This window comes from Poecile atricapillus, chromosome 2 (genome assembly GCF_030490865.1).
Source record: "Poecile atricapillus isolate bPoeAtr1 chromosome 2, bPoeAtr1.hap1, whole genome shotgun sequence".
In the NCBI taxonomy this organism is placed as follows: Eukaryota; Metazoa; Chordata; class Aves; order Passeriformes; family Paridae; genus Poecile; species Poecile atricapillus.
Genome location: NC_081250.1, coordinates 131,292,633 through 131,315,760, shown reverse-complemented (window position 1 = coordinate 131,315,760; position 23,128 = coordinate 131,292,633). Strand labels below are relative to the sequence as shown.

Genomic DNA, 23,128 nt, shown 5'->3' with positions numbered 1-23,128 from the left:
GAACCCTTTCAAAGAGTGGCTGTTCTGCCCAGATCTAGTGGAGCACATCCCTTAGTCCTCCTCTGGTATCACCAAACTGGGACACAGAGCACCTTCAGGTGTCTTCAAGAACAGCAGAGTCTGCTATCACCCTGACCATCTCCCCCACTCTCACCTGCCCACTTATAGACATGGTCGGGTCAATTGGAAAATACATGAACTTCATAAAGGTCACACTACACTGGTGAACCTGAACTGATTCCTTCAAGAAAAACTGTATCAGGAAAATAATTTTTGAAAATATCTAAGTTGTTTTGAATCTTTCTTCCACATATAAACATTCACTTGTTCCACCAATATTTCAGCTCGAAGTAGTACAATGTCTTTCAACTGTTGTCACTAAACAACATCAACCCCATATGTACAAATGAAATTTAAGTTGTAACTATTGCATACCCAGATACTGAAGCTTCTAAAAACGCAATTAGAGTGCAATGGCCATTTAATCAGAAGGCAAACTACTGCCAAGTTCTCCTTAGCAGAATTAAATGCTTTCAGTCAGCTCTTGGGTTCTAAATAGGTGATTCAAGTTTTAGAATATTTGCCAAGATTTACACCACAAAATCCAGCATACACTTTAGTCTTAAAATCAGATAGGCCTTCTGGTAGTTAAAGAAATAAATAAACAAACAAATAAAAAAAGACAATGATCACGTTACAAAGGAAAAATTTCCTCCAGTTTCATATTAATTTGACTGTTTTCATCATGACAGGACCTCTGTTTCAGAACGAATGACAGCAATACTGCCACTCCTACAAGGCACAGGATAAAAGACAGCCTCCAATTAATAGTATGAAAGCCAGTTATTCATAAAACAAAGACACCCAGAGGTACTACTTATTTCAGCAAATATCAACAAAAATACTTCAAAGAAAATGCATCATCTCCTAACAATACCAATATTCTTTCTTCACCCTTTCTCTTGTTTCTTTCTTACCATTTCTTTTTCTACTTCTTTTGCCCATCAGTTCACTATCATGAAGTCATGGGTTGGCACTCTTAAAACTTTAAAAACCAAATCTCCACAATAATCTTCTAATTCTTTCAAATTCACTTAAATTGTAGCAGCAACACATATCAGCTTACAGTCACAGGCAGAGGCTCACAGAACTGTATTTAGAAATCCTTCAACATTTTGGAATGAATAGTAAAAAAATCCACATGGAGAAAATGTGATAATGGAGCCATAACATGATGGCATCAGGCTCTTAAAACATTTTTCCTCAAAGCTCTATTGTATGCATGATTTACTTTGAGCATAGGGATATCTGGAAGCCACATCAAAGAGCTAATGGATAGACATTTTGTTAACACATGTAGAACTGATGCCAGGCCATAAAACAACACTGCACTGAGTATTATATATCTTCAGAAAAGTCTGGTTGTTTTGTGTTGATTTTTTTTTTCTTGAGGTTAGGGTGGATTTTTGGTCTACAAATTATTTCTTCCGTTATGTGCATGAATGCCTAACAGGCTCAGAATCCTGGACAATTCTCATGTTCTCTTGTTCCCTGGATCTTTGCCCAGTATCACAAAATCTGAGACAGGGCTGATCTTTGAAACTGGAAAAGGAAGAAAAATGAAAAAGTAAATAAGCATCTATGTCCTTTGCAGAACAGGTTCTGTTGCATCAATCACAGACTGGTAAAGAACCTCACATTCTATGCTGCTACTTTCGCATCTCTGTTTCTCATGTCATCCCTAGGACTGCTACTTTCAAAGCACTGCTCAAACTTGGCTCTAAGCTACAGTACATTCTTCAATGGTCTTTCATGTCCTTGGTATTCAAAATGGAGATGCTTTTCAAATGGTACATACTGTAGACCTGGTATTCCATAAAAACAGGAGGCCAAAAATCTTTGTAGAGTGAATTCCTGGAACAGCTCTCCAGGATTCTGAAAAGGCCACTTATAAGCACCTCTGTTTCTGCTCTAAAGTATTTATCCTGGATCACAGAATAATAATCAGCCATTAAATTTATGTACTTTGGTAGCACACTTAGGAAACAGTTTTTCCATCACTAGTAACTGTAGGATAAGTAAAACAGCGCTGCGCACCAAGAAACACACAGTACGAAAGGACACTCAAAGTCAAGATTGTAGAAGAGTTATAACTTTATCCACTTTGATACCTTTTCAGTTAATCACATATTTTGTGGTTCCATGTTTGGCACATTAGGCAAATTGAAGCCAGATTAACAACAAACAGCTGCTATTTATAGCATTTCCCCAGAGATGGGAATGGTTGCTGCTGCACTTTAAGACCAATCATGTTACATCTGTATTAAAATGAGAAGACAAACATGTTTTACTGCCAGCTCTGCCTGAATTTCAAATGAAAACCACATTAGTTAACTTGTGAATTTCTCAGTCAGTCAGTCTCCAGTGTCAGCTTACATAGTTTAAATAAAACATCTCAGCAACACACAATACAGCTCAAAAGGATGCTAACACCATGGGCCTAGGTGCAACAGAGTGCTCAAATACTCCTCCAAGATAAAAGTCGGGAATGGACTGCAAATGTCTCTAACCTGCAATAGCCTGGACCTAAGTAGGTTCTGCTACCATACCTTTCACAAACCCACTGCCACAATTGTCAGCAGTCATACAGACTTAAATATGTTAAGTCCCACAACCCATAGGTTTTCTACTCACAGTGCTGTTCTAAGCACCCTGAGAATGGGATCCCAAGCTCAGAAAGGCTGCCAGGACATCAAGTCATAGCACATTTGGTCCCACTGCTTTCCATTTCTTTATATGACAAAAATGTGGATCTCAAATTCATTATCTTAAAGGCACAGGCTGACCTCCTTTGGCACTTACAGGTTAATCAGGCCTCAGCAGGCACTAAACAAGGACCTCAACTCTCATGAGGATGGTGGGTGTCTCTGTTCCGATGACACACAATCACACCTGCTCTGATATAGGAAGAGTCTTGTCTGGAGTGAACAGTCCTTTCCTAACTTAGAAGGAATAATACAATTATAAACAGAACAGAGGCATTGGTGAGACACTGAACTTTACTGACAGCATGACAAAATCCATTTCCTTTTTCTGTTCAGATACTTCCCACACCACCTGAAAACTTGACACTGCAAAGTTGCAGCTTGCAGTAGGTTTCACCTTCATACATTTTTCTAGCTGGAACATTTGCTTACAGCCTACTGGCCAGACAAACAGAAAGGATAAAGCAGGAGAGAAACAGGCTGAAGTATCAGTGGGTCAATTTTTCAAAAGTACTTGCACATTGGGTACAGAGATGCTTCAAAAAGACACAGGACCTGCACTTATGTCACATCATCACCTCTGACGATGAATGCACCCCTGAGAGCTTGATGCTTCACAAGGCAGTAATAACATTTCTTTTACTGCTTCAGGTTACTTGGGAATGCAAATGTGTTGAAGTAAAGCATAGGTGCTTAAAATAAGGTTTGCAACTCGAACAATTCTATTTTTATGATTTCAACAATTCTTGCAGTAGCAATGACTTTCAGAACGCTAAGTCTAAAATACAGCAAACCTTTAGGAAAATATATCAAAAACATGTCAACTACTATTTTTCTGTTTTCCTTAACATTTTTCTAGTTTTACCCCCCAAAACCCCTATTCTTGCTATATGCAAGAATCCACATAAAACACTTGGAAAACAGATTGAAAAAGTAGGAACAGAATTGGCTATGCTGCAGAAGTGGTCAAATGAAAAACAACAACAACAAAACCCCACAAAAAACCAAAACAAAGCAAAACAAAAAAGAACTCCCCCAAAAAAACCCTAAACAGAAATTAAAAAAATTATTTCCTCTTTTAACGTATTTTAATAATAATAATAATTACTATTGCTTGTAACATAAATTCAGCAGAGAAATATTATTTCAGTTCATGGTGGTTATTTTTAATAAATATGTTAAAATCTTATGGAAAGAGTTAATGAATTATTTATAAATCAAGCAGTATATAAAATTCTGGTCAATATATAGATGAACACAAGTATACCTAAATGTGTAGTTACATCTTGAGCTGAATCACTTTTCACCAGACTTCACACACTTTCTTTGGTGTCGTGCAGCAACTCACATTTTCAATTAAATTTCAGGGGTTTAAGTTATAATTTGCTGCAATACCTGTGACCAGTTATGTTTCACAGGTTTCAACCTAATTTTAAACTGTTTTGCTTTAGACCTTTGTAAGAGCAATACAACCCACTGTTGATTTTTCACCCAGAGTTCAGAGATCCAGGTTTGGGTTTGTTTCGATTCAAAATTAAAACTGCCCTTGGAAATGGCACCTTTCTGTTCCCCTGGATTTGTACTGCATTTTGAAACATTTTGGTATAGAGAGCCTTGTAAGAGTTTGGATCTGCAGTGTATTTTATTGCCTAAATAGCAAGATGGTTCCCATTTTTACCAGAATAACAAAACGGAATGAGCATGGTGAATCACTCATTAAGGCTCCAAAAGGAACTAAGAACTAAAATCCCTAAACATTCACTTGTTTTATTTTTCTGTTTCTTGGTTACATTTTCAAAGTGTGTCCACTACCACTCCTATTGACATCAGCAGGGGGTTTGTAAATAAGCCTTTATCCAGTGTTTTAAAAAAATGAGCTTTTCAATGGAAGTAATGAAGAGATCCCAATCCACTTCATTACTTAAAGAAACAGAGCAGGACAGCAAAGGGAAAATCAAGCCCAGGCAAGTACCTTAACATATCTTTGAAGTCTACATTTGAACACTTCATACCCTGAACTGAAATGTCAAATTTTGAAATACACCAAACATAATTCAGGAAAGATAGCCTATTAACTAGTTAGAAACCTCATTAAAAATGCAGATGACATAAAATTAAATGCATCCTAATCATAAAATTGGAACATTTAACTTGGTAAATATTGTTTCATGAAGCTAGACTCACAGGTGACGTTATGGATACCAATGAACCACACCAGGGTAGTTACTCTTCCCCTGCCCAGTGATCAAGTTGCTGAAACTGTACAGTCATGCTAATAATGAGGATCTCTAGACAACACAAGCCAGAGCTACTGAACTGTTATCTCAGAAAAGATAAAATCTCTTAAATAGATAAAATCTCTTGCCTGCTTTAAAGGTCAGAGATAGTCATTCTTCTTCTCCTCCACTGAAACCATAAAAGTACAGTGTTTAAAAAAGTATTGTGGCTCACTAGGGACTCTAGCAGCAATTTCTAGTGCTGCTGTAATTGAGGTTGCATCAACATTTTCACAATGAAACATACTGCCAGAAAAGTAATTCCATGTTGCAAGCTGAGACAGAAGACCTTATACCAGGCACAAATCCTTCAGCACCATGAGTTTGGTTTGTATGATTTTTAGCTAAGGAGCTGGAAGAAAAAAGAAAGCAATTACAAAAGTCTTATAAATGGAAGTCAACAATGTAGAATTATGTAATGTTCAAATGTGATTCGTGTGCAGACAGTTTATTCTAAACATACATACAACACCTGCTAAACATAGCCATGAAACCTATAATCTGAAAAAGACTGAAAAGCTAAGATGCCTAAAATACAGAAGAGCGTGTGAATAAAAGTTACTTGTTCTAGGGATTTCTTTGAAAGGGCTGGGTTTTTTTGGTTTGTTTCTTCCATATTTTTAAAGAAAAAATCAGGAGTCTTTTGTATATTTTCACCCACCTGCTCTGGGTACTTGCTTCCAACTATCTCTGCCACAGTGTTAAAGGATAGAGAGTCTGGATAAGTCTTAGCTCCCATCCTCAGGTGCACAACAATCTTAGTGCCACGGAGAGACATTCGTGACATCATTTCAGCATCTTCCACAGAGATGCAAGCAGTGGGAATTTGGGGTACATCAGGCTGGTAACTCTGCTCCCCAGTATGTGGACTGTTAAAAAAAACAACAAAACACAGTGTTAACTTAGCTCTGTAATTTTTTTAGCATTACTGTAGAATTATTAAAAAGAGTACATTCATGACCATCCCCACCATACTCCCAAAAGGGACATAGGTACAATTTTTAATAAACCATTTGACAAAATACATCAAGTGTTTTTACATTAATCAAAATATCTGGCTATTACTACTACATATGTCTAGAAATCTATTCATTGTCAGCTCTATTTAGGTCATTGCCATGCTTTGATATCACACTCTATTCACTGCTTTACCGGAAGAAAAGCAATGAAAAATCTAAATGAACACGTTGCCATAAGTGCATTCTTTTTCCTGTGATAAGTAACAAAATGAAAATTCACTATTAAATTTTAATTCTATTGTCCAAATAACAGAATTGCAGAACAGATGAGGTTGGGAGAAACCACTGGAGGCCATCTGGACCAACCCCCCTGCTCAAGAGGGCCACCCAAAACCAGTTGCCCAGAACCATGTAAAATGCATGAAAATCTTCACCCGTGAACCCTCTCACAGCAGCAGACACATCTTTTAGAGATTCAAGCAAACAAAAAAAATTTAAATCAGGTTATTTTTAAGTCCTCTAAACTGGAAAAAAAGCCCATTTAATTTCCGGAGAAGATATGTTAAGGAGGAAAGTAGAAACCTACTTTGTAAAGTTATAGATTAGGTAAAATGGGAGCGATTATTCAGTTCTATTTATTTAGAAGAATAAATCCTTCTCAACAATACAAGTCATATTGTAATCAATAACATAACCTGCAGACTAGATATGTATAAATATTTATTTCACATGGAAATACTAAAAACAGTTATAGAGGTCTTACAGAAGCTGTTTCAGAGTATAGACAGATCTATTCATTAAGCGACAACATTTCGGGAAATTATTGCTCCCAGTCATTTACAGCTGAACCTCTTCCCTTTGCAGGTCAGGTGACCCATGGCTCACCTTGGAATAACATTTTACCTGAAGCTCGGAATCTCCTCTGACATGTAATGCTCCCTGAGTGGAATGTAGACTTATAAATTCAGATATCTTTTTTTTTTCTCCCTTTGTCAGAAAAAAAAAGGAACCCCTCATCCCCACTTTTAGACTGCGATAACTTGCTGCATATGTTTAATATTTCTTTGAGTGTTTGGGAATAAATCCAGCATGTTAACCAAGAGATTTTCCAAACAATGCAAAATAAACAGATTGAAAAAAAAAAGAAAAGGAGAGATGACAATTTCACATACTAATGTTAAAAAAACCCAAACCCTACATTCAACAACTGAGCAGAAACTGTTTCTGGTTATTTTAAATGAATGTTTTTGCCTGTATCTTCTGGCAAGTTTATGTCTCAGTACAAACATGGTTGTATACTCAACTGCAGTAATTCAAGTTTTATCACTGATTTCAAGGTCCTTGTTATTTCTCAGACACTCCACAAAAGAAACGCCTAAAACTGTGTTTGTTTCTCCAATTTAAGCAGCAAGCATATTTCTTGCACACGCTCCATCCTGATATTCCATCACAACTGTGGATAAGGCTTCTGACAGCTCGCTATGATCCATGCATGCTTACACACCTCAGGTGAATGAACACTTGCAGGTACCAAATTTACCCAGTTAGCCCAAAAAATAAACCTTTAAATTGCCCGCAAGTGCCATTTGTATGTTCAACCTACTACTCTGCCAAGATTACAAAGGTAAACCCCACTACCCAAATTAAACCATATCAGCACGGGCAAGCAGAGCCAGCAAGAGCTCAGATGATACCAGGACTTGACAGGAATGGATGACTGCCCAAATTATTTCTACAAAAATGGAAATGGACCCTAAGCATGACCAGTACAAAGACACAAAGCAATATTACAGTACTGTAGATTCCTAATGCTACAAGATGAACTCACATAGAAAACATTTGTGGCAGACACTAAGCATGCTGGGATGCAACTGGTTAAAGTTTACATGCATGCAAAATATGCCATGTGTTAAGTATATAATCTACATAATAAATTGCTTAATAAAGCGCCAAAGAGTACATCAAAAAAATTTAAATAAAGAAAATTACGTGCCTTTTATGCAGAGATAACCAAGAACTGGAAAGGCTACTGACCATATGGCAAGACCTGAGCAAGAACTAACAAAATAGAAATTACTAGCTGACTCTGTGTAACAGATGGAGAGAAGCATTCCTGAGTTTGGTTCAAAACAGGGCAAACAGGATGTAGTTTGGGAAAATCAGCAGAAAGAATTTCTTTTGGGGGGGTGGGAAGAGGTGAGGATGACAATAAATTTTTTTTCATTGAGTCTGAACAGACATGACTTTGGGAGTATTATTTCAAAAGAATAAGGATCTTATTTTAAAAAAAAAATTAAACTCTCTTGCCTTTACCATTCTTGCACCTTGAAAAGGAAATGGAAGGAAAGAATCACAGAAATCCAGCTATAGAGATCACAAAGAACCCTGACTCTGAATCAGCATTCAATTTTACAACATTGGTACCTACAGGTAAGCAAGATGCACCTCTGGCATTTCCCACTAACACCTGGGAGTGATGTTAGCATCTGCTTCAAACACACACTCTCTGAAAAATGCTGTTATCCAACAAACACTAAATTAATTCTGCAAAACGTTAAGGGTAATTAGGCTATTTAATATATGATACCCCCAGTCCAATACTATAGTTTGGTGTTCAGAAGAGATGGTAAGTAGCTCTTCCATTATTTTTAATTTACTTAACAAAAGCACCTGTTTTGATTTTAGATCTACTGAATCACCTTGCATTCATATTTAAACTATTAATTTAAAACATATTAATGTTACTATGAACTCATTTGGTCCTGACATGACCAATTGTCATTTGGTCCTGACATTCTTGTTCAACAGCTGACAAAATTCAGATAAATAAAGTGGTTGAGTTTTGCTTTTGATAAACCCCTAGATTTCACATCTTGGAAATTATTTAAGTGTCATGGTATGAATAAAAGCAAAGAAAAGGCTCACCCCCCCCCCCCCCCCCCCCCCACAATTTTCTCTGTTAAAAGTACATGTCAAAAAACAGATGTGGCCTGTATTTTACACAAAAGTGTAAAGGGAGGAGAAAAATCTCAAAAAGCAGCTATTTTCTCTTCTGGGTAAAATAATCAAATGTGGAGAAACTAAAACATGTGGATGAGAAGAAGCTGCTGGTGTCAGGTCAGTTCTAACTCTTCTTATGCGTTAGCTGACCTCGCATTCTCCATTACTTTGTTCCTGCACTTCCAACCCTTATCTCTAAGATAAGCTATAATGCCCAGAGAAGAATAAATTGTGTAAGAACCAGTGCTTCAAGCTAAACTGGATACTCTGATGGAAAACAGATCTCAAGTTGAAGCCTTGGGAAACAACAGCAATCTTCTAAAGGGAGAAGTAGGCATAACAAGGCTAAAAGGGAAAAAAAACCCCACCAATCAAAACTTGATTATACAAAAGCTTAGCAATATTTATTTCAGTCATAGTTTCTATATGCATACCTTCAGTGCATCCCAATTCTTCACATCAACCTCAAAAAGCCAACTAGAGTTGGGACATACAAAATCAACGTTGTCTAAATATTGCCAGTGTTGTCTAAGTTTGCTCATTCAGACAAACACATTGCAAGACTCTAATTACATATGTTACCACCTATTTTTTTTACAGGACCTTTGCAAAATTCACTGTATGAACCACATGTAAACTAAAAATTTGTATCAGGTCAGCTAGTTTGTTAATATTGACTGAAATCAAAAAATACCTTCCTGAATAGAACCACGACTACTTTAATCTCTAGCAGTACCCACAGCGAGATCACAGCCTTAACTTGGTAACAGGTTCACATTCTCCACATACTTTGCTTTTGCTTTTTTCACTGGTATATTTTACATATCACAGAAAATCCCCTCATCACATACAAATCTTTACACTTTAAAAGGGGTGATGGAACATACTGTAGCAAAACAGAAGGGAAACTACACATCTTGCTCTCATAGTTATCTGTGGAGAGTAGCTATTCATGAGGAGCTTCACTCCTGTAACTTTCTCTGCATCATGAGCAGCATGGCAAAGCCTGAACTCCACACAAGTAAATCTCCTTTTCTAGCACCATCAAGTCCTTACAAAACAAACGTTGCCCTTGTGTGCACTCCAACTATGTACATTCTTCCAAGATTCTCACCACTATCTGGATAGAGAGGCCAACTATAATTGCAATTAGTCAAAATGTCAAAAATATTGTTAATCTTCTCAGAAGATATAGGTCTATAAAAACAAAATCAAGGCTATTCCCCGTTTACAACCACTTGGAAAATTATAAAAGAAGTAAATTCAGCCTAACTTTGTGTTTCTGTCAGCATTTGTCCCAAGATTCACTTGCTTTGTTTGCTTCTTATATTGTCTTTGTGGGATTTGATTTGTTGGTTTACAGTAAGTTAAAAAGATATCAAGACTGTCAAATTTAAAACCAAATGGGAATATGCACAATAAATTTTAAGAAACTGCAGGGTAAAAATACTATACAAATATGCAATTAAATAGTATAAATTAATTAAATAGGATAAATAAAATAGTAGTCTGTTACCAAGATTAGAATATCTGGAATCCAGCCATACAGTGTCTTTTCCAGATTTCTTTGTACCAATCCTTAACTGGTGCAGCATCAGCAGAAATGTAATGAAGTGTAAGAAAGGCTCCAGAAACTACCAGCCTTACCAAGGAAAATCCCTTTGAAGAACCCAGCGTTTTTCACATGGACTCCATTTAAATTAACATTTAGAAGACTGTGTTTAGTGGGTGCTAGGCACTCAACAAAATTAGGCTTTACTGAACAAGCATCATAGCTTTGCCATAAATACATATGTCCTAGGTAACAGAACATAACTTACGTGTATATCTTTGTATTTGACTAAAATATTCAGTAACACAAGCACCAAGAGAATTCTCCAATAGGCATGGAATTTTTTAAAATAGCATGGATTAGATATGGTTTGCCAAACAAGAAGCAGAAAACAACTCTGAAAAGTAAAATGATCAAATGAAGTTCAATGAATTCTGCCCTGGGACTATCCAACTGCTGAGAAAGTAGACCAGCTTTCCAAGAATCTTTGCATCAGCTGCTCTTCAACTGAAAAAGAAACTTGCTGGATCTTACAGACATGAGGATGACTCTCCAGCAACTGACATCTTGAGGGAACTATTTAAGTCATACACCTGTTTGGCCTCCTTCTGCTCAGTACAAATCACCAAGCCCTGTCCTTCTGTGTTTACATCTCTGCCGTGTGAGAATGCAGCTGCCTGCTGCACGCTACAATAGGTACATTAGGAGAGGGCTCCTGGAGTGAACACCACTGGCAATCCAAACTGCCAGCAGCTGCAAGGATTCTGGCTTTATAGGCTTTGGGTTTTTTTGGGTTTTTTTTTGTTGAATTCCTAGCTTCTCAGCCTTGAGCACAAGTCTTATTTATGTCTTCAGTGACCCCCTCTATCACCAGAGACCAAGGCACACAGAAAACAAATTCAAAAAACTTCACTGAAAACAGATGTTATATTTCATACCTACAGGAAGGATATAAATAAATCCAAACAAACAAAAAAGAAATCAAAATGCAAAACAACAAAGCCCCCTCATTTTCTTTATTTGGAAAGCAGCGAAGCAGACAAAGAAGCATCACAAGGCTAGCAATAACAAAAGCAAGCTAAGAGCTAGCTGTCTAGAATACTGACCTGCTCTTCATACCATCTCCATTTAATGATGTTTTTCATTATTATAATTAACTCTTACATCAAAATTATCAAGCACAAATAGGTGTGAAGAGGCATTAGAGCTTTCAGGGTACCGTACCAATGCTACCAAGACTGATTCATTAGAGACAGGGAGTAGCAGAGAGGGTCAAGCTCTCCCACACCCAGGGGTATTCACACACACCAGAAATGAGTCAGCCCTGGCACTGAATATAATACACCATGGGGCAGTACAGGGAGCCTCCTCCTCTTTTCAAAAGATGGTCATGGCACAGGGTAATGCACAGCCAACAGTCAGCTGAAGGAAAAGGGTAGGGATAGAGGATAATTGTCTTACCACCATAAAACATCTCCCTTTTAATCAGCTGACCACTGAGATAAATAGAAGGGAGCAAGGTCTGAAAGGAGGCAGAAGAAAGTCTCAAACTAACAGAACAGGATATGGAATGGGGCTTTTATTCTTTCCTTCCTTCTCCACCCAACTCACCAGTCAGAGCAGTATGTTCTTTGGACACTGTCATCTATAAAAACCAAACCTATCTTAAACTGATATGCATTTAGGAACCGTCTTCCCTCAACAAGCTGTGGCAATGCAAACAAAGTCTCATGGAGATACACTTTTAAAGTGTAAAAAATAAGACAAGTATCAACAGGAATACATAGTCAAGGAAAAGAACATAAGGTAGAAATGGCAGTGACAGAGGGTAAACATGTTTCTGAAGTCAGCAGGAGACAAAACATGTTAGTACCAAAGACAACTATGTAGATGGATTAAAGAGGAGAAGTTTTAAAAATAAAAAACTAGACAATAGAATAACATAGTTATTATCATCTCAGCATGAAATCCCAAAATTAAAATAGAAGAGGGGATGGAGAAATCTACTTATCTTTTCTTCTGTTTGTAAGTACAATGTTTTCCACTGGAACACTTCCATTAACCTCAGCAGAAGGGGGTGGGACAATAGGGGAGAAGGGTTTAAAACCTAACTGGATATGAGAGGAAAGTGAAGTGACTGACTGGATTAAATTTCAAGGAAGAAGCAAAAAAAAAAAAGCCACCACAAGACACTTGTCCAGGTGAGCCACAATATTTTCTGAAGAAAACAAACTCTGAAAAATCTTCACTACATAAATGCTTCTTTCAATCCCACACTTCTAATTTCTATAGATTATTAAACACCATTTTTATGTTCTGTTAACAATCCAATACTTTTACCATTCAAATAAAAAGAGAATAAAAAATATGTTAGTAAAAATAACACATAGGGGCATACCACTTATTTTTCCTCTCAACTGAGAAATTTTAGTAGTGACACTTGAAAGGGAGTGTTTAACTACACCTGATCATTACATTTGCCTGTTATCCACTTCACACACTATACAACTCCAGTTATGCAATGTAAAATGCACTATAAATACCTAAGTGATACAAAAACTTTAATAGTGTATTACACTTATTTGATGAACTTGTTCTCCAAGAAATGGCATATTTTTATTTCCAAAATTCAGGAAAGTCTTGCCTGTCACTCTGAACTCACAGACACCCTGAATTTTTCATTCTTGAACCTGAAATGCACTGTAAGCAGAGAAGTTTTTTTAGAAACAGTGTCTTTATAAAATTCATTATAGTATTTTAACTCTGGCAAACTACAACTAAATATTGAGCAGCCCAGCAAAATGCCAAGCATGAGTGTTCTTTCCCCAGCTGTATTTGTTGACTGCGGCAGATTCTCTCAAAAGCTTCATAATCTACATCAGATTAAATAAAAATTGTCCCAATAGGTATGTATTTCCTCTTAACAGCTCCTTTCCTGGAAATTAGTTGTGTCTGGGAAACAAAGAGTGTCAGGCTTAAAAAAACCCAACAAAACCAACAGTACAAACCATGATTGAGAGTATGACTGAATAAGTTTTGAGGATCTTCTTCTCCTACAGGTTTCTTGGGGAGCACACAGGAAGAACACCTGGTACACAACAGTTTTCATAAGGAAATTAATGTAGGGGTTTTCTGAGAAAGCAGTTCAGTCTTGAGAATTCAAGTAGTTTTCCTTCCCCAAAAGAAAAAGATAAACTGCTGACAGAATGCAACGTTCTCACTGTTTTGTTTTTGCTATCAAGTTTGTTGTGCTCTTCAACATACACTATAGTAATTTTGTTTTGCCTAATGTTTGACGATTTGTCCTCTTCCCATTTAATCCTGAAGATACAGAAATTCCTTCATCAGCTTCTGAATGAGAGAGAAAAGATTATTCTCAAATCTACTTTTGCACTTTATGGGTTTCTTTAATATCTAATAAAGAGTGCCTATGAGAGTGTGTGCTGGAAGAGGGACTATCTGAAACAACGTAATTTCCTCTCATTTTCATTAGTTGATCCATGTTGCTTAGGAAAATGTTTTTGGAAAAAAGGTAGCATGTTGGAGGCTGGTACAATAATGATCATCACTTTTACAGTCTGTACATAATTAAAATATGCAAATGATTTTGGACTTGAACCAAAAGATACAGGCACACAGCCAGTCAGATCAGATGAATTGTTGGAGTGACATAGGTTTAGGGACATGATGAGATTCCAGACTACCTGAAAAGTGACAGCTGGTAGCTCTAGGAGAATGTGATTGTCAGAGAGGACCACAGGTGTCCCCACTTCCTCCCCACCCATATGTCCAGGGTCTCACTCGTGTTCAGGCAGCCTCCATGAGGAAAGGCATGCTGCAAGTCACCTGCACAGTCTTGTGTACAGCCCACAGCCTTAGGGCTTAATACAGGAGAACACTGAAGATCACTTAGTGCAACACTGCAAGACTGTAACAGAATAAAAAGTGGTAATTCTCTTCCCAATGCTCAGGTACTAAGTAGTTATTATTCCCCCACCCCACAAAGTACACTGTGAAAAAAAATTATCTTCCTGACTATGAGTGATTAATGTTAACGGTGAGACCATGTATATAACTTCATGAATAATATAAATAGAAAATATTAAAAAAAACTATACCTACTTAGAAATAAGTGGATCATATGATTTTTAGAAGCAGAACTGTATTTTAAGCTAATATACACAGGCTGAATTACCTTGCAGCTGTCAAGGTAAAATTTCTTCCTCTAAAGTACTCTACACTACACTTCTGTGTAAGCATAGTGGAGTTACTTAAATTATTCACTGGAAATTGAACTTGTTGCAAATCTAACTTGTCTATAAACAAATACTGAATTCTACAGAACAAACCTGAACGTCTGCAAGTCATAACTATTTATCAAATAGTTTAAAGCAATTGCTCTGTAAGTGCAGCCCAAAGATCACCTGCAGTTTACAAAGCCTTTGTACACCCAGCTCTCCAAGTGGGCTTTTAACAAGCTAAAGTTTCACTGACCTGCAGGTGAATCTTGTGATATAGCCCATATATTGATTAATACCAGTATTAACAAAACTCCTGTTTTAAGGGGACAGTGCTTGATCCTTGATCTAACCACAGAACTGTTCACCTGCAATGAACAGTTGATGGTTGATGTGACACAGAATACACTGCAAACCACATGGTAGCACTTCTTGCTGCCAGACCTATGGAACTGTTGAGCAGCTTTGCTGCAGAAATGCTGTTAAAACAACTTCTCCTTGGAAGTTTACAATTTGTCAAGCTTTTGGGGGAAACAGACCTGTCTAGGAGACCATCCTTATGAAACCATGACAGTCAGACTCCAGCTCACAAGCCCTGCTCCCAGTTAAACTTAGTAATGGCCTGAAAAACTCATGTGGAGGTGGAAATAATAGTGCATTTGCGGCTAAAATTCCTGCCACAAACACATTTGGGCTAAAACTAAACAAATCTAAAGGCTTCAGACACCTATGTGGGAGATCCTAGAGGACTGAATGGACTTCCTTCTTTTCTCAGAAAACTTCCACAGACAAACATCACCTACAAGTCCATTGCTTTCCAATGGTGTTCTCCAATTCCTTGTCATCTTATTGCAATTGCCTGGATTCTGGCATCCTTTCACTGTTAAGGTACTCCATTAAGTAAATCAAAACAGTGAAGGAATAAAAAATGCCACTCTGTATGAGAAGGGTTAAAGGAATCCATCACTGATTGTCACTCAGAAGTACCATACAAAGATTTGCAAGACTGGAACCTAATTTTAGACACTGAAAAACAGTTATACTTCTAAAAACAAAAGTTGCAGCTGCACTTGTTATTCCAAGTAGCTCTGCTAAAGTTTTCTCATGGGTCTGCCTATTCAATTGCATTTCTGGCAAGACTGAAATGTTAGCATTCTCTCAGACACTGCAGCACATCATTTCTGTTCTCCTAGATTGTCAGCATTATAAACTAAGTAAAAGAAGAGGGGGAAAAATCCCCATAATTTTGTGGAGTTAAAGCCTTGGATGGTCTCAGATGAACTCGACTGCCCAGGATTCTGGCTGTACAGACAGTGTTGAGTCCCTTCTCAAGGTCTTTGAGCTTGAGCAAAAATATACATGCTCCTGATGCCCTTTATAGAGATACAGAGCACGTACTCAAGTTGCTTGGTCCCTTCACATAATTTTTGGCACTCCAGTGTCCCCCCAACAGCAGCTGCAGCCTTCTCAAAATCCCAAACTCAGAGCCCTGAAAATTGTTCTTTCCTTCTACAGAGATTGCAGATAGAGATACTCAGAGGGAGACACAAACTCTCCTCAAAGATGTATCTCCTGAAGAGGTGCAAGCAATACACAGATTACAGAAGAACAACTAAAACCTCCTCACATCTCTCCTGGGAATTCACTGTTTCCAAAACTCAGATTTTTGCCAAAATCACATTTGAATCCCAGAACCTGATTTCTAAAGTTCATGTTGTCCTTGATGATATAAAACTGTTACTAAGGAAAAGACTGTTACTTTTTTGAAATTCCAGCTCCTTCGGGCTCTTGTCAGTGGGTTTAACTCTCTCATGGTGAATTAATGCTGAATTGAACTCAAATCCTTTAAAGTACAGCCAACAAATTATTTTTAAACCTTTAAATTTGAAAATATGATATTCTGATGTAATGAATTGTATTCTCTGTCATTCACTTCCTGCCAGAGCCTTCCCACAGATCTGAATCTCAATCTAGCAGAACTCAACAATCAACCTAAAAAACCCCCCACAGTTATATAATGGATTATTTATCAGCAGTAGTCATGTGGTAATACAACCTTTACTTGGTTTTGGCATGTGCAAATTGTTGCAGAATCTACTATTGACTACTTAAATACAGTTTAGAAGAGTTGACTTTTAATGTTGTCCTCTTTACAGTAAACAATGTACAAATGCTGTTCTAAATTAACATTCAAGAAGTATTAATATTGCTTATAAACAGGGAAAGACAGATAATACTGTGACCTGCTCAGGATCTCGCAGGGGCACAAGGCAGAGTGATGAATGGAACTTCAGAAACCCCGGGTTTAATTGATTACTCTCCCTCCTTATCCTTTTGTTCTTTGGTGCACAAATGTCTAGAATCAATTTGGATTTTTCAGAGCTCAACAGTACATACTTCCAATATTTCTTGTTGAGGTATTTTTGTGTGCTTCACAGTCACAAGCAAATTAATGTGAAGAAATCCAAATAGAAATATGTCAGAAATTATGCGGCTCCTTTATGCTCTTTATTCTTAGAAGAAAAGTTCTCCTTTTGCATTCACAAAGGATTAAAAAGCCATGAAGTGCAGTCAAAGCTTAATCCTACTTAATAATAATTATAATGAACAGAAGCATGTAAAAGACAACCCCTCTCTGTTTCACAGGGTATTTGCAGTATTCACATCAGACAGCCACAGCAGAAGTACTGTGGATAGTGACCAGGAAATAAAGGCAAGGCGAAACAGTTTAGCAGAAGTCACAGACTCTACTAACCTAACCAGCTACAGGAAACGATCTATAAATACTGAACAGAAGTCAGATTTAAAAAGCAAAGTTGGAAGAGAACAAAGTTACGGCTTTAGGTTTGTACAATCATCCTAAAAATAGAAACAAAATGAGAGAAAGTATAAGATGCCTGAAGGAGTGGACAACAGGCAAGTAATCAAAGCTGGCATCACTGGCAGAGCAGTGACAGGAGTTGGCACCTCTCATTTAATAAACCAGATGGAGAAGGATTTTCACCATTTAGCTGTACCTTGCAGGCAACACAAAAGCATTAGTATTTGATGCAACAAGATGGACACAATAAGAGAAATGCAGGTGACTGATTGGATTTGAAAGGGAAAACAAATCTAGAGAAACGGATTAAAGTAATTGAAATGGTTACACTTCTGAGGCACAAGACATTGTTTCTACAGGTAAGAACCCATTATTACTGTTGGTCATCAACACCAGCCTACATCTAGAAAACAATTCTAAACAACAGCTATGGAACAACTACCTCTGACTTCCTAAAAACACAAGTCAAAATTTGTGTGCCATAAACAAGGGGTTTCATCATACAAATAGGTCTAGCTAATCATACTTAAACGTCTGACATACGCTGTAGTAAAGATAACATAGCAGAGTGAGGCCATCCCATGGGAAGACAACATCTAATGAAAGAGCATAGAAATATGTTGCCATATGGACAAGCCACAAGTAAGACTATGGAAAGCGGAAGAAACAGCAGAAAGAAGAGGCCACCTGCCCTCTGAAAAACAGAGCAAGCACTCTTGTAAAGAGAAATCATAACATATTGGAATAAACCGTACACATTTTTAAGCATACAAGGTAAAACAAAATAAGGAATTAGCATTTCCAAATCCTCTGCATGCCTGGGGTGTTGTCCAGAGAGATAAACTGTGCTAACAGCTGACTAGCAATCAAATACATTTTAAAATTGGCACCTATATTTGGTTGCTTGCTTGTTTTACATAAGTAAAAAGCTATATATCAAAATAAAATTTCATGCTGTATACAGGCATATAAATCCAGCCAAAGTCCCTGCGAAAACCTGTGCTCACTTTTGGAAACCAGCAGTAAACCTTGGAAAGAGTGAAAGAGTACTTCAGGGACTTTGGAGCAGATACAACATGTTTCCTAAATAGTACTTCAGTATATATAAGCTGAAATGGTTTTGCAATATGTAGATGGATTTTAGTAACATCACCAAATTAAGAATAATGCCAAACAGATTCAGAAAAAGTATCTTGAGTAATACAGGAAGTAGAAACAATACTCAGTGGGAAATAGGAACTGGAAAACCATGAAAATAATGGAAAAATACATGAAAAAAATCGGATAGGAAAGTGAATCTATATAATAAACCTCTGTACAAGCTGTTTCAGCATTGCCTGGACTAGAATTTAAAAAGTGAGGTGCTGTGTACCTGGAAAGTAATCCTAGAATGCATGAAGAAACAGAGGCTTTATTCTTTCTTTCTCGCTCTCTTTTTCTTTTTTCGTTCTTTTTTTTTTTTTTTTTTTTTTTTTTTTTTTTTTTTTTTTTTTTTTATGAAAAAAGGAGAGTATTAGGCGAGGACACCCCAAACATCAATTCTGTAGCATTCTGGCACAAACACTGTGGGACTATTTAATCTTTTCCAATTGTCCAGGGCCAAACGCTCATGTGGTCTGGATATGAATACTCCAGATAAAGTCCACAATTACTGCACTTTTATACAAGAAACGTGGAGAATTACAGAGAAAAAAAACAGTCCACATACTTCTCAGATCTTATCAGCAGCTGAAAATAAATACACAAATTGTGAAACAAATTCACTGGCACTGTATTACTCAGATCCCTCTCTGTAATCGTTATCTGCCTTTGTGTTGTCAGGTTTTCCTTCAATCCTCCATGAATATGCTCACCACATACTAGTGAGACAATTGTTGGTGCAATCAAGAAAACCAAAGGTTTTCAATGTCCAATGTGAGGACATTAAAACAAACCTGAAGTTCATAGGTAAAGACATTATAACCATGTCAGAGGGTTCTGAACTTACTAACAGGTTTTCATAGGCACCACAAGTCATACAGACTCAGAAGAGGTTGGCAGCACTGAAGAAAGATGGAGCTGATTAGGAAGAAACAGGAAATCACGGGAAATTGCTCAAGTTCCTGATGGTCAACCCACAGCAAGCACAGCTGTAACTCCTTATAGACCAGTACATGAAAGCCAAAACTTGGAAGTTTTATATACTGAACATCTTTATATACATGAAGCAGTAATGCAAAGATGGAATAAAACTTACTAACTTCTGAATACTACCGAACCTAATCAGTGGATGCTCATGGTATTCAAACAAGATCATCAGAGCTATGGGTGGCCATCCAGCCCTCAACATAATATATGACTAAGTAATGTTAGGAAAGTCCAGAAGACAAGAAAAAATCCAATGGAATGCTACATTGCTAAAGATTTGCCTTGGGAAGTTATTGGTGAGGAAGCCAGGATTTCAATAGAACTGTTATCCTCAGAGCATTTTTCTAGATATCAGAGTCTATCAAAAAAGATTTTATTACCTCTTTATCTACCTCTACCAAGTTACAGGATATTGCTTGTATGACTAGACACTAAATGGATGAAACTCTTCACAATTACATGAACATATTCCTGAACAGGAGGAGTCAAAACTAGGAGGAGGTAGAGAAAGCTCTTATTAGTCTCATCATCATTTTAGTGACTTTGTAAGAAAAAAAATACGCCAGGTGTATGAAATTACACAGAGATTGCAGATGTCACATCCCATCTATTGAAAACAAGAAAAACCTAACCAAAACCCAATTATGCAGTTCAAAGCAAAAAGAGGGAAAAAAGTTTGGTAAAAGCCAAAGAGAGATTGAGACTGAAGAAACATCTACAGATTTCTCACTATTACGAAGCTACGTGAAATTTGACTTCTTAATCGCTGTGCAAATAGCAAGAACCCACTGTACAATATGATCATCTCCTAAAACGTAAGCTCCATTTCTTCTAACGACTTCTTCTCTTTTTGACAGCCAGGCTTTGCCCAAAAGTGAGCAGAAAGACTGCACTGCAGAATTCAGTCCAGCATGTTGGCCTGAAGGGCTCATAGGAAACACAGTAAAAATTAACAAATTGTCAGTCAACAAAATTTACAGACATCCTGGAGGGAAAGCCTCTAAGTGCAGAGCAAACCCCACAGCATACCACCAATTCATATGTCTAAGAGCAGCAAGACAACATGCACAGAGCTATAAAACATAAATAGAATCCTTCCACAAGCTCCCCAGAGACTTTTAAAACATGGGCTGCTCTTATTTTCGCTTGTTAGACCCCAAATAAGGGTTTTATCACTGTTCCCTGCTTCCTTAATAGAACAGGAGACAATACTGCTGTATCCCATTGCCACAGGCTATTGCTTTAGGACAGTATCTCATTGAGATGTTTCTTACAATCAATTCTTGTTCCTAGTCTAATCCAGTAAGTAAGAAGTAATCACAATTGGCACTTCCTGATTTCTTCAGTCATGCTGTATCACTCCTGTTGCATCTCTACAATCCTTACACAGCTTCCTGCTGCCCTTATGCTCTGTGCATTCCCCGAGCCTGTGCAAAGCAGATGGAAGATGCTGCCTAGGCAGCATGCCACTGCTTCCCCTCCGTGGACAGCAGAATGTGTCACAAGAAGAAAGACTCCTAAGACGGCAGCAGAAAATTTGGTATACTGGCATTCATAGTGGAAGAACAGGAGGGAAAGGAGGCTTCAGGGCTCAGGACGCAATAGGAAGATACCATTTCTAAGACAGAATATTCATTTTAAGGGTGAGATGCATCTCTTTGCTGTTAAAACAAAACCAAAACCAAACAACTAAACCAACCCACCAAACAAAAGCCAACCCAAAAGCAAAAGAAATCCTAGTAAAACTACTAAATCATCCCAGAATTCAGAAAATATGGCAGAGCAAGAAGAAGAAGCTGAATCTGGCACTACTGATGTGAATAAGTCCTTACTTTTCTTTGACATGGAGTTTTAGGGACAGAAAGATTATCTCTTTAGCAAGCTGTTCTCATGTCTGGAACCAAAGGCAGCAGATCAAGCATTGGAAGAGATGATACGGTGAAAAGTCCCTGTGATAGCACCTGAGAGCTGACCTGACATTGTCAGCAAGACTGAGAAGGGCATGAAGGTCTAAAAAGCCATAAGGAATACAAAGGAAAACAATTTATATACAAAAAGGTATATATGATTATACATGGTAGGAGAAAATAAATGAAGCTAGATTACAAAAAGGAGAAATTAAGATAATTTCTTAACTATGCAATTTATTAAGAAATGCAGTGGAAAAGAAATGGTTTTCAAATTCACACACATTTCATGAGATGATGTACTAGCCTTGCACCTTATGTACTGACACAGATCATCTATGCAACCTCAGTCATAAATCTTGAGTTATACCATGCCATTAATGACTTCAACTTTCAGCTAAAGCTTTTGATTAGAGTTACTGGAGCTTCACAAGCTGGTGGTGTGTCTTGGCCATGTGTAACCAGAAGAAGGAAAGAAACAGTGAAGGAAAACACTTACTTCAGGTAAGTATAAGATGCTGAATTTAGTCCAAAAAGAAAAGAACTTGACCAAATATGTGTCCTTGTTAAGAGTCTCTAGATTGTGTCAAAGTACTACTTGGTCTGTTTTGGCCTCATAATATGTTCCCTGTTGAATTTCTTGCATTGCTCTGTAGCATCTAAAAAAATGTAATAAAGGGGCTCTTGGCATTTATCCTGAGGATTCTTGGGAACTTCCTTTTTGAGTTCTCAGGAAAGCACTCAATTTTACTTCTTTCTTGAGCCCTGAAAAGAGTTATTATTACAAGATACAGTGTTATGACATTATCTAATCTGTGGTTCTTGAAGAATGGAAGGATTTACTGAAAGTTTTAGATTCATGAGAGTACATTCACCGCAGAATAAATACTGAACCATTTCAAGAGTTAAATGACACCTTTTTATTTACGAAATGTTTCATAAAATACAGCTAGAAAACAAAAATTCCAGACTTATGGCTAGCTTATTACAGTCAAATAATTTCAGGAGCCTTACAGCTAAACACTTTTCCTATCTTATTTCACTTTGATTATTTAATAAACAGAACAACTGCTATGAAAAAGTAAGACTATGGTAGCAGAAAACAGTTTTGTCATCACTTTTTCTTCAATAACACTGCCTGTTAAAGCATGGGACTGGTCATCCAGATTACTGCTCAACTTCAACCATACCTTGTAAACTGAGTATTTTCACTGTAAAAAACATCCACTATGAACTGGGAACACCCATCAGTTTATTTTTCACTACAGTAAGAGTATGTCTCATTAATCTCAGCACAGCTAAGTGCTATTTTCTATTAAAACAGGAAAAAAAGAGGTAAGTACCCAGATTTCTACAAAAGGCCAGATATTATAGATAGTGTTTAATTACTACAATAATGTATATTATTTGAGAAGGCTCATTAAAAATACTTCTGTTACCCTTAACTCCTAATATCCACATTTAAATATTTCACCACCAAATT

General features: G+C 37.2%; 1 protein-coding gene across 1 annotated transcript in view; it reads right to left on the bottom strand.

Moving 5' to 3' along the window:
• Window positions 1-23,128, bottom strand: part of CPQ (carboxypeptidase Q) — a 146,614-nt gene that overhangs the window by 88,382 nt on the left and 35,104 nt on the right. Inside the window, exon 4 of the mRNA XM_058833233.1 lies at window positions 5,703-5,910. Coding sequence (XP_058689216.1) covers window positions 5,703-5,910 — 208 coding nt within the window. The remainder of the gene's footprint in view (window positions 1-5,702; window positions 5,911-23,128) is intronic.